The sequence below is a fragment of the Equus quagga genome, chromosome 7 (assembly GCF_021613505.1).
Source record: "Equus quagga isolate Etosha38 chromosome 7, UCLA_HA_Equagga_1.0, whole genome shotgun sequence".
In the NCBI taxonomy this organism is placed as follows: Eukaryota; Metazoa; Chordata; class Mammalia; order Perissodactyla; family Equidae; genus Equus; species Equus quagga.
In genome coordinates, this window is record NC_060273.1 from 48,563,074 (window position 1) to 48,575,131 (window position 12,058).

At 39.0% G+C, this 12,058-nt stretch overlaps 1 protein-coding gene across 20 annotated transcripts in view; it reads right to left on the bottom strand.

The window, feature by feature from the left end:
• Window positions 1–12,058, bottom strand: part of SFXN1 (sideroflexin 1) — a 44,713-nt gene that overhangs the window by 18,105 nt on the left and 14,550 nt on the right. For 19 of the 20 annotated variants that reach the window (XR_006889370.1, XR_006889368.1, XR_006889372.1 and 16 more), the window contains 2 exons: window positions 962–1,132; window positions 129–227 (listed from right to left, as the gene is read on the bottom strand). Coding sequence is in view for 15 of the 20 variants with exons in the window: in XM_046666551.1 (XP_046522507.1) it covers window positions 129–227; window positions 962–1,132 (270 nt within the window). In the remaining 5 variants the exon portion in view is untranslated. The remainder of the gene's footprint in view (window positions 1–128; window positions 228–961; window positions 1,133–12,058) is intronic. The other variant, XM_046666565.1, reaches the window with a different exon arrangement.

A 12,058-nucleotide genomic window follows, 5' to 3' on the forward strand; every position in this document is an offset into this window, starting at 1 on the left:
GAGTGGTGTGTAGGTCTGTGCCCAGGATCTGAACCAGTGAACCCTGGGCCACCTAAACAGGAGAGCATCACCACTGAATCAAACGAAGGCTGGAGAGCGAAGAGGATGGCTACATTTTACAGTCTTACTTTACAGTGAGGGGCGCGTCTCCACTTCTGTTGGTGTAATTGACCACGGCGTTGAAGGACTGGTTAATCCACTGCCAGAACAGCACAGCCGGCGTGGTCCTGCAACAGAGCAGCCCATCACACACCCACCATCGCTCGGGGCCCGGCCGCTGTGCAGAACGGAAAGTGGGAACCCCGGTAACTGGAGGGCGGAGGGCTGGAGAGGGGAGAACTCTGAGACAAAGGCTGTGCCTTCTGGGTCAAAGGCTTAGGATCCGTGCGGCTAGAAAGATTTTTGTCCTTGTGATTCCGTTTCTTCATTTGTTAGATGTGGGTAACACCAAGCTTGGAGGGCTACAGTGAGGATGACATTACCTCACTCAATTTTGCAAACTTAATTTTGTAGAAAGCCTGGCATAGAGTAAGCGCTCAATAAATGTCAGGCCCCTTCTCTTGGGGGAAAAAAGAAGCCCTTTGTAGGCTAAATAGTCCTGATCCCCTCACTGCACGTACAAGTCTAAGCGTCTATGTCCACACCTACACCCGCACCCACGCTTACACCTTTATCATCCGGATGGATTAAAAAGAGAATTTGCTTAAAGACTCTCTTTATTTTCTTTTTCCATCTCATTTTCTTTTGGGTCTAAGATTTAAAGAAAAATTCAACTTCTGTTTGAACAAGAAAGAGAATACTATCCAGCAGAGGGAAAACGTCAACAAGGCCCAGAGATACAACATTTATACAAAATGGTAACATGAAATGACATTTATTTCAATGTAACTATTTACATACAAAAACGTAGTTTAAGCTTCTGTCATATAAAGGGAATCATTGTTACATTTCCTTAACTTACCTATAAAATGTCATCATACAGCCTGTGATGGTCATGTTCATTGGCACCTGGGCTGACATTCTTCCTATCAAAATCATCTTCTCGCCAGTGTCAGGATGAAAAGCAGAATCGTAGATGTACTTTGCCCTCCATAATTCGTTTTCTGTAAGACCTGGAGGAACAATTCCTTGTCTAGGACAACAACAAACATGGCAGTTGTTCATTTCAAATATCTCACAGCGCTCGAGACACACACAGCTAGAAGGTTCTCAAGTTCACACTCACCTTAGACAACTGTGCCTGGAAGGAGGACACAGCTATAATTATCACAAAGCCCGTGAAATTTTAATAACAAAAACAGCAATAAACACTTAAAATGAACACTTCAAACCCATATATCTCAAATTAGCTGCAATTTGGAAAAACAAAGACTTATATGATAGGGAAGTATTCAACATTGAAATCTTCTTTGTTTTAAATGACATATTTATAAATGTATTTTGCACTTTGCAAACTCAAATACTTTTAACTGATTCGACAAAAGGTGTGGCACTCAGGAATAGTAATCCATTTTTAAACCTATAGTTGGACAACCTAGATTAGAAAGGCTCATTATTTTTTCTCCTTATCAAAGAAACACATATTCATTGCTAGAAATTTAGAAAATACAGAAATTCATTAGAGCAACTAAAATCATTCAAGCCTTGACCTTCTCATCACCCCTGGGAATCTTCTGGTGAACACACTGTCACTCTCTGCTAAGATCTATATACACAATATGTTTATTTAAAGGTATCGCACCAAATCTGCTACTTCATAACCACCCTTTTTATTCAATAATATCTTGTAAACGTTTCTCTACATTTAGATATTCTTCTATATCATCTACACCGGGTTGAATAGTGTCCCGCCAAAATTCACATCCACTTGGAACCTCAGAATATGACCTTATTTGGAATAGGGTCTTTGCAGATGTAATTAGTTAAGATGAGGTCATGCTGGATTAGCATGTGCCCTAAAGCCAATACCCGGTGCCCTTCTAAGATGGCCTGTGCAGCCACACAAAGAAGGCCATGTGATGACAGAGCAGAGAGTGGAGTGATGCAGCTACAAGCCAAGGAACACCTAGAGCCACCAGAAGCTGGAGGAGGCAAGGAAGCAGTGTCCCCTGGAGCCGGCAGAGGGAGCGTGCGTGGCCCTGCTGACACCGGGATGTCGGACTTCCAGCTCTGGAACTGAGAATAAATTCCTACTGTTTTCAGCCCCCTAGTTCGTGGTAATTGGTTCTGGCAGCCCCGGGAAACTTGACATATCATCCTTTTAAATGCTGCCCAGGACTCCACTGGACGACCGTGAAACAGTCTATGATCCCGATTCCCTACTGCTGGACGTTTGAATGCTTCTAATCTTTCCCATTTGTAAAGGATGAGAAAGTGAATATCCTTATAAATAAATCTTTCCCCACATCCAAGATTACTTAGAAAGAAATGAGTACATTTGCTGAGACAAAGGCTGCATAAAACATGAAAACTGTAAATATGTCTTTTATCCTTTTTCTCTACTTGAGTATGTCTTTTCTATCATCAGCAGCAGCAGCATCATTACTATTTAGGTAACTTGTATATATATTATACACTGCAGATAATCTTGTTAGTGTTATCAGCTGTCTCGAAAACCTTTATTTTCATGTGGTCAGGTGGGAACAAATGAAGTTTCTGTCTAGAAAGGTCTGACCCATTTCAAGATTATACAAATGTTCACCTATACTTTCTTGCATTTTCAAAATGGTTTTCTTTGTCACTTAACTTTTTAATCTATTTGGAATGTATCTTAAGACATGAAAACTTGAAACTTGTTTAACTTTCCTTTCCGCTTGGCTGGTCTGCCACTCCAACGCTAAGATTTAAATGCTATATTCATCACCACTTGGGATTTGGTGAACGCCAGGCTGGACTTCTGGACTTTCTATAGTGTTCCCGTGGTCTGCATCTTCCGGTGGCCAACGCCCACCATTTTAATTTGACAGTTCGTTCTAGCATCTGGGAGAAGAATGGCCCCTCATTCATTACTCTTTCTTTTTCAAAAATGCCTTAGTCACACTAATTTATTCCTCTAGATAAACCTTGGAATTATTTTGGCAATTTTATGGGTGATCACATTGTATTTTGACGGAAACTATTAATCTGGAGAGAAGTGACATCTCTACAAATTAAGACTTTTCATCCTGCTCTACTACATTTCTGCAGTTACTCAAAGGCTTCTTTTAACGACCCCTAGTGGTCTTGTCACTGTTTCACAATTCCAGGTAAGTTTATTCCAGGATATTTTATACACATATTTATCATTCTTATGAATGAGATTAAAAAATATCATCTAATTGGTTATCGCTGGTGTATAGAAAACTACTGACTTTTTGCGTCTTATAAGCAGCCCCCTCATAGGTCCTTATTTGTTCCATTTGTTTCCCAGTTGATTGTTGAGCATATCATCATGTGCAAAAAAAAAAAAATTCTCATCTTTTCAGTATCTCTCCATCTCATTTCTTTTTCTGTTTTACTGAACTGGTTAGGGCTTCCAGAACAACGTTACATAATAGTGAAGGTAAGGGTAACCCTGGGCGGCTGCTGGATTTAACGAGAAGGCTCTCGGGGCAACATCTTTAGGGGAGCGTTCTCTCGGATGTTGATAGACGTTATGGGAAAAAAGAAAGGGCCCGTACCTAAGTCTGGGAAAATGGATTAAACAACTTTCCTTACTGCAGGGCTTCCTGGAATCTTAAAAAAAAGTTAATGGGATGTGACATCCTCAAAGGTGCGATGTAAACTTTCCCAAACTTCACTACTAAAACCATCATCTTCTTTTTTGGGGGCAAATATTCCATAGGATGATTTCTCTGCAGAACTGTTTTCAAGAAGTGTCACTATTCAGTGTGATGCTGGCTGCTAACTCGGGCTATGTGTTCTTTATCATACTAAAGTACTGCGCATTATTCCCAGCTCATTAATTATTTTCTGAGAAATAGATGGAATTTTACCTACTTTTGGGCATCTGTTAAGAAGGGTTTTTTTCTACTTTGATGTGATAAAGGACATTGATAGATGTCCTAAAATTAAATCATCTTTTTATTCTTGGAATAAATCCTACTCATTCATGTTTTAACATAAGGTTGGATTGGATGCTCTAGTATTTTATTTTGGATTTTTGCATTCTTAATTTGGAAGATGGACCATTGTTTTCTTTCTGTGTCCTTTTGCCTTCTGTAGTATCAGGGTTGCAAAAAAATTGGGAAGCATCTCCTTGTGTTCTATACTCCCATAACATTTTAAATAACGAAATCAGTTTTATGAAGGTGTAATTGAAATATAGTCAAAGTCACCTATTTTAAGTGTGCCATTTGAAGAGCTTTGAAAAATGTACACAGTGGCGTAACCACCTCCAGCATCATGGTACAGAACATTCCATCTCCTCAAAAGTTCCCTCAGGCCCCCTCAGAGTCATTCTCCCACCTCCTGGCAACCAGTGATGTGCTTTCTAGCACTTCAGTATCGCCTCCTTGAGAACTGCACATACATGGAATCATACAGTGAGGAGCAGTTTGCGTCTGGCTTCTTCCGCCCTGCATAACGCTTTGAGATGCATCTTTCTTGTTGTATCAATAGTTGGTTAATCACTGAGTAGCATTCCATTCCATGAATGAACTACAGTTATTTATCAATTCTCTCTCTCGCCATACTAGTAAGTACGAAGTGGTATCTCATTGTGGTTTTAATTTGCACTTCCCCAGCAATGAATGACGTTGAGTATCTTGTCATATGCTTACTTCCTATTCCTATATTTCCTTTGGTGAAGCGTTGTCACAACTTCTTCTCAAATCTTTTGACCATTTAAAACAATTGGGTTGGAATTAAGAGTTCTTTATAACTTCTGGACACAAGTCCTTTATGAGATATAAGTTTTGCAAATATTTTCTTTCAGTCTCTGATTTGCATTTTTGTTCCTAAATAGTGTCTTCTGAAGTGGAAAGACATATTTTTCCCTTTATTCTTCATGCTTATGTCCTATCTAAGGTATCTTTGCCTATCCCAAAGTCAAAAAGATTTCCTCTTGCTTTCTTCTAGAAGTTTTATAGTGTTAGCTTGTATACTTAGGTCTGTCATTCATTTTGAGTTAAATTTTGCTTTAAGTTGTGAAGTAAGGATGAACATTCATTTTTTATACGAATACCCAATTTTGCCAGGACCTTTCACTGAACAGAATATCCTTCCTCTATTGAATTATCTTGGTACCTTTATATAAAATCAATTGACTTTTTATGTTTGAGTCTATTTCAGGATTCTCCATTCTGTTCCATTAATCGATGTCTATCCTTACAGCAATGCTATACTGTCTTGATTACTAGAGCTTTATAGTAAGTCTTGAAATCAGATAGTATAAGTCCTTCAACTTGCTCTTTTTCGAAATTGTCTTGAATATTCTAGGTCTTTCGTATTCCCATATAAATTTTAGGATTAGTTTGTCAATTTCTACAAAAACCCCCCTGGGATTTAGGTAATTATGCTGCATCTCCAAATCAATTTGGGAAGAGATGACATCTTAACAATATTGAGTCTTCCAATCCATGAACATGGTATAGCTCTCCATTTAAATTGTTTCAAGCAGTACCAGTACACAGGTAAGTGCTAGGCAGTGTTTGTATTTTCTTTTTATTATTTTGTGTTGTTCTTGAATTTCTTAAGCAGAATTCTCAGTTCATTTATTGTCTTCTTTGATTTCTCTCTGTAATTTTTTTTATGTATTTTGGTGTATTTAACATATTTTGTTAAAGTGATCTCCAAGTATTTAATATTTTTGTTGCTACTGAAAATAGTATTATTTTTAAAATTTCAATTTCCAGTTGTTAAATGTTACTATATAGATGTATAATTGATTTTTGTTATTAATCTTATATCGTGTGACTATGTTAAACACACTTACTCTAGTTGCATTTTTTTTTTTTGGTAGGTTTTTTCTATATACAGTCATGTGCTGTATAATGATGTTTTGGTCAACGATGAACCACATAGATGATGTGTTCCCATGAGATCAGTACCGCACAGTCTAGGTATCCCTACTGAGAAGTGATGCATGACAGTACATCATGTTTTCAGTGAATTAAGAGAGTTTTAGTTCTTCCTTTCCTACCTGTGTATCATTTATTGCTGTTGCCCTTTTCTCTTATTGCATTAGCTAGGACCCAGCACAATGCTGAATAGAACTAGTGAGAGCTGAAATCCTTGCCTTGTTCCTGATCTTAGGAGAAAAGTTTCCATTTTTTCACCATTAAGTTTGATGTTCGTTGTAGGTTTTTTGTGGGTGTACTGTATCCCTTTTATTCCTAATCTGCTGAGAGTTTCATCATGAATGGATGCTGGATTTTGTCTGTTTTTCTGCATCTACTGAGATGATCATATGGCTTTCTGTTTTACTGTACTGATAGAGTGGTTTTCTAATGTAAAACAATCTTGCATTCTTGTTATAACCTCACTTGGAATCTGCTTATTCTGAGTATTATCCTTTTTGTATACGGCTAGATTTAATTTGTTGGGTTTTGTTGAAGACTTCTGTGTTTATATTTATGAGGGATATTGATCTCTATTTTTTTTCCTGTAATCCTTTGTCTGCTTTTGTTATCGGGGTATTTGTGGTTTCATAAAATGAATGTGGAGGGTCTGTCCTGAGGCCTAGTGGTTAAGTTTGGCACGCTCCATTCCAGCAGCCTGGGTTTTGTTCCTGGGCATGGACCTACACCGTTTGTCAACGTCCCACATACAAAACAGAGGAAGACTGGCACAGATGTTAGCTCAGGGCGAATCTTCCTCAAGCAAAAAGAGGAAGACTGGCACAGATGTTGGCTGAGGGTGAATCTCCCCAGCAAAAAAAAAAAAAAAAAAGAACATAACAAAATGAATGGGGAAGTGTTCCCCTCTGTTCTGTTTTCTGAGAGAGTTTGTGATAGAACTGGTATTATTTCTTCCCATGAAGAAATTATTCCTTTTACCTGTAAAGCCAACTGGCCTCAGAGATTTTTGTAGAAAGCTTTTTTTTTTTTACCATGTTGCTATTTGTTTTCTATTTGTCTCATCTCTTCCTTGTTCCTTTTTTCTCTTTCCTTGCCTTCTCTGGACTGAGTCAATTTTGGTAATTTGTATATTCACAGAAGGTGATATATTTCACCAAGATTTCCAAAATTTTTAGCAAAAAGCTAAATAGCAGTCTTTATTTATTTATTACTTATTTCTATCTGTTTGCTCAAGAGGATCCACCCTGAACTAACATCTGTGTCAATCTTCCTCTATTTTGTATGTTGGTTGCCGCCACAGCACAGCTGCTGACGAGCGTGTAGGTCCATGCCCAGGAACTACACCCTGGCCACTGAAGTGGAGGATGCCAAATTTAACCAGTAGGCCATGGGGCCAGCCCCAGTAATCTTTATTTTTACATTTCTATTTCTCTTTTAGGTAACTTTCTTATTCCTCTTGTTACAAACTTGGGGTTTTATTTATTTTGTATTGATTCAACGTGTTTAGGGGCTTATTACTTATTTACTGGGTTTATCAAAGAACTACTTCTTACATTTATTTTTCAATTCTAGTAGTTAATTTCTGACTGGTAAAAAATATTAACTCCCCTCCGCTTTTCTTGAAAAGCAGTATCTGCCATGGTTCAAGCATGAGCTCTGGAGTCAGCCTGTCCAGGTTCCTATCCTGGCTCCACCACTTACTGGTGTCAGGACCCTGAGCAGGTTAAACCTTAGTTCTTTCATCTGAAAAAAGGAGCGAACAATGGCATCTACCTCAAGGGCTGTTGTGTGGGTTGAATTAACGAATGCAATGTGCTTCAAGCTGTAGCAGCACACGGTATGCACTAGGCAGTGTCTGCTATTTTCTTTTGTTATTTTGTGTTGTTCTTTAATTTCTCAAGCTGAATTCTCGTTCATTTATTGTCAGTCTTTGTTGTTTAATAATAGAGACACGTAAAACTATAAACTTCCCCTCCGAGTACAATTTTGGCACAATCCCTTAAGTTTTCATATTAATTTCCTCATTGTTTTTACTTTTTAATTTTACCTTTGGTTTTTCTTTTGTACAGTTACAGGAAAGTATTTAAAAATTCTGACGTGATTGATTAGACGATCTAGCAAAGAGTGAGAAAGGCGTGTTAGGATTTCCTACGATTATTGGTTTAATCTAGTTCTATTTGTGTTTCTAACAGTCTTTTCTTTGTCTATTTTGATGCAACATTAACTGGCTCGTGAATGCTGTCTGTTCTATGTTCACTTTATCAACATCAAAATTTTTTGATCTATTTGTTCTGAATTGTATTCTGTCTGATTTTCATACAGCTTCCTTTTTATTTGCAGTTACCTTTGCCTTGCTTTGGAATATTAGCTATTTTTATTACCTCCTTTAGGGTTCATAGTGAAATAGCATTGTTGGTGTCCCACTGGAACTATGGGTTGGTATACACACTTCCTGCAGGTGCAACATGACCTAGCATCTCTCTGACCCCAACTGGCACTTTGAGCTCCCTCCCCTGAAAGCCCATGGCGAACGCGTCTCTTGCTGGGGAGAAGGGGAATTCTGGGGTATTTCTTACCCCTTAATTCAGCAATTGGTTTTACTGATGAACATATATTACATGATTATTTTGTTTATAATATATAATATTATATACAGATTATATAATACAGATTATATATATATATATATATATAAGCTGACATATACAAAAGCAGCATCAAACCACAACAAATCCCCCTAAACCCCCAGTTGGAGCAGGCCTGGGCAGCTTACCACACAGACTTTAGGGGTTTATATGCCTTGAAAGGTGAAGAGGGAAGGAGGTGAGGCCCTCAGAGGCTCTTGGAAGAATGCATTGCATTTTCCCACGAGCAACGACCTCACATAGGCAATTGTCATGTGGCCGGAAACCCTCCTGCCTTCCAACTGGGATGCCATGTCATTATTGGGCTTTTTAATCAATTTTAAAGTCTGATTTTATCCTTTTTACATATATTGTTACTAAGCTCTCTGGCCTGCTCCATCTCATTTTATGTGGCATTTAAGGCTTCTATGTCAGTTCTTTGGTTTTAGTTTTAGTTACATTGATCGCATTGTCTTTGCTTTTATAAAGCCTCTGGGGTTTTAGAAGATATATACTAAGGTTTAACTTGACTAGTAGTTACCATTAAGGCTCTCCAAGCCATTCTATAACGCATTTCTCTAGCACAGTAAAGACTAAAACCATGTATATTTTTGAGCTTACCTCCTATTTAAAACAAGATGTTTGGTATACTTTGAACTCTTCCACTTTCTTCTTCTTTTTTGATATTACAATCTAGAGCTTTAGATTCAGATAAATATCACTATCTTTTACAAACATTTTTTATTGCTTTTGGCTTATAAAATGTATAACTAGAAATACAACAACTGTTTCTATTTTAACAGGTTTCAATTTCATTGCTAGTCTATATTAATTAAACTATATATAATATAGTTTATATTATGGCTTTCTTATTTTTTCTTTTTTTATTGTGGTAAAATATAGGTAATATAAAATTTGCCATCTTAACCATTTTTAAGTACAGAGTTCTGCAGCATTAAGTACACTCACATTATTGTGCAACGTGTATCACCACCATCCATCTCTAGAACTTTTTCATCTTCCCCAATGAAACTAGTGTTACCCATTAAACACTAACACCTGATTCCCTGCCCCTTAGGCCCTGGCAACCACCATTCTCCTTTCTGTCTTTATGAATTTGACTACTCTAGGGACCTTATATAAATGGAATCATACAATAATTTGTCCTTTTGTGACTGGCTTATTTCACCTAGCAAGATGTCTTCAAGGTTTATCCATATTTTAGCATGTGCCAGAATTTCTTCTTTTTTTTTTTTTAAATTTGAGGATGGTTAGCCTTTAGCTAACATCTGCTGCTAATCCTCCTCTTTTTGCTGAGGAAGACTGGCCCTGAGCTAACATCTGTGCCTGTCTTCCTCTACTTTATATGTGGGACGCCTGCCACAGCATGGCTTGCCAAGCAGTGCCATGTCCGTGCCTGGGATCAGAACTGGCAAACCCCGGGCCACCAAAGTAGAACGTGCGAACTTAACCATTGTGCCACCAGGCCGGCCCCAGAATTTCTTCCTTTTTAAAGGCTGACTAGTATTCCATTGTATGTATGTACCACATTTTATCTATTCATCCATCCATTGACACTGGGTTGCTTCTACCTTTTGGCTGTTGTGAATAATGCTGCTATGAGCACGAGTGTACAAATATCTGTTCAAGACCCTGCTTTCTATTCTTTTGCGTATATATCCAGAAGTAGAATGGCTGAGTCATATGGCAATTCTATTTTTAATTGTTTGAGGAATCATCGCGTACTATGGATTTCTTATTTTTGAACTCAATTTTGCTTCATCTCCTGAACTCAGGAGGGATTTGTGAGGAATTTATTTCTGAGGTTGAATATTTTTCTGTCGCCTTTGTAAATAAAGACCATCTGGTATAAAATTCCTGGGTCACAGTGCTTTCTCCTGACACACTGCCCCGCGTCTTCTGGATTCAGTGCACAGATGACAAGACTGAGCCCTTCTGTCATTTATTCTTTTTTAGTAACTTTTTTCCTGTTCTTGGATGCTTATGAAATTTTTAAAAGTTTCTTTGTAGAAAAAAGAAAATAAAAAAAACTGCAGGCGTGGATCCCTTTGCTTGAAACGGTGAGTCTCTTTAATCTGCAGACATATTTTTACTCACCGGAGGCAAATTCCTTTCTTTATTTACTTAATATCACTTCTTTTGCATTTTCTTAGTTTCTCCTGTATAAGCAACAGTTAGTGACTTCTGCACTCTCCATTCGCTATTCCCCTTAAACAGGATTTTTTTCACACCTCTCACCTTTTCATCTATATCAGGAGATAACAAGCCACAGCCCACGGCCTGTGAGCTAAGAGTGGTTTTTACATTTTCAAAGGGTTGTAAAAGAAAAGACAACAACAAAAAGAAAAGAATATGCAACAGAGACCATATGGCCTGCAAGGCCTCAAATGTTTACCAGCTGGCCCTTTGCAGGAAGAGTTTGTCAGCCTCTGATCTCCATGCTTGGAGAGTGTCTGCGCCTTCTTCTGGCGTCTCTGCCTCTGCTTCCTCTCCGTGTGGTTTCTGCCACGTTAGTTCTCTCCCACTGCCGCCAGCGAAGATTTGAATTTCACTCTTAACAGTTTTAGTTCTTTGCAATCTTCTTCACGTCTTCTTTTCCGCTTGTCTATTCATCTCAACCTCTCCTCTTTCTATGGCTTTTGTTCCAGATTCACAGAAGTTACTCTCCTGAGCTCCTGACATGGGCTTCTGCTGTCTGTCTGCCTTGTCCTCAGCACTGTCTCCGAAGGCTCCTTGATGCTCTGTTGTTTTGATTGGGCATTCCCTTTTCATGCACGTTGGCACATGGTAAGATATGGCCACCTCGGTGTTCCACAACAAAGTTTATAAATTGCCCTTGGTTCCCCCCCTAACTACCCACGTGCCCATCAGACACCTGTCTTGCACGTACTATCTGCCCCCGCTAATCCAGCTCGCAGCTTCTGGCTGACTTTCCACAGAGCGGGAGTCAGCACACTACTGTCCATGGCCTCTAGGCCCCACTAGCTAAGGGTGGTTTTACAGCTTTGAAGGATTGTAAAACAAAAACAAAAAATATGTGACAGAAACTGTTGGTGGTCCACAAAGCCTGAGATATTTCTTATCTGGTCTTTTATTGAGAAATCTGTGACCACTGCCTTAGAGTCTCTCTCTTCTCTCACCTCCTGCCTGGCCTTCTGAACTGATGGAGTGCATCCCAAACCTACGAATCCCCACAGGCACTGCCACCAGCGTCCTCCCATCTCAGCTCCTGCCTGTGGGGCCTATTCAGCAGGGCTTCATCTCAGAAGCAACCAACTCACCCTAATTCTTGGCAACTTGCTTTCTGCATGATGCTGTTTCCATACAGAGACAGAAAGATGCCTGGAGTGGCTGTGGATGCAGGGGGTGGCTGTGGATGCAGGGGGCGGCTGTGGATGCAGGGGGCGGCTGTGG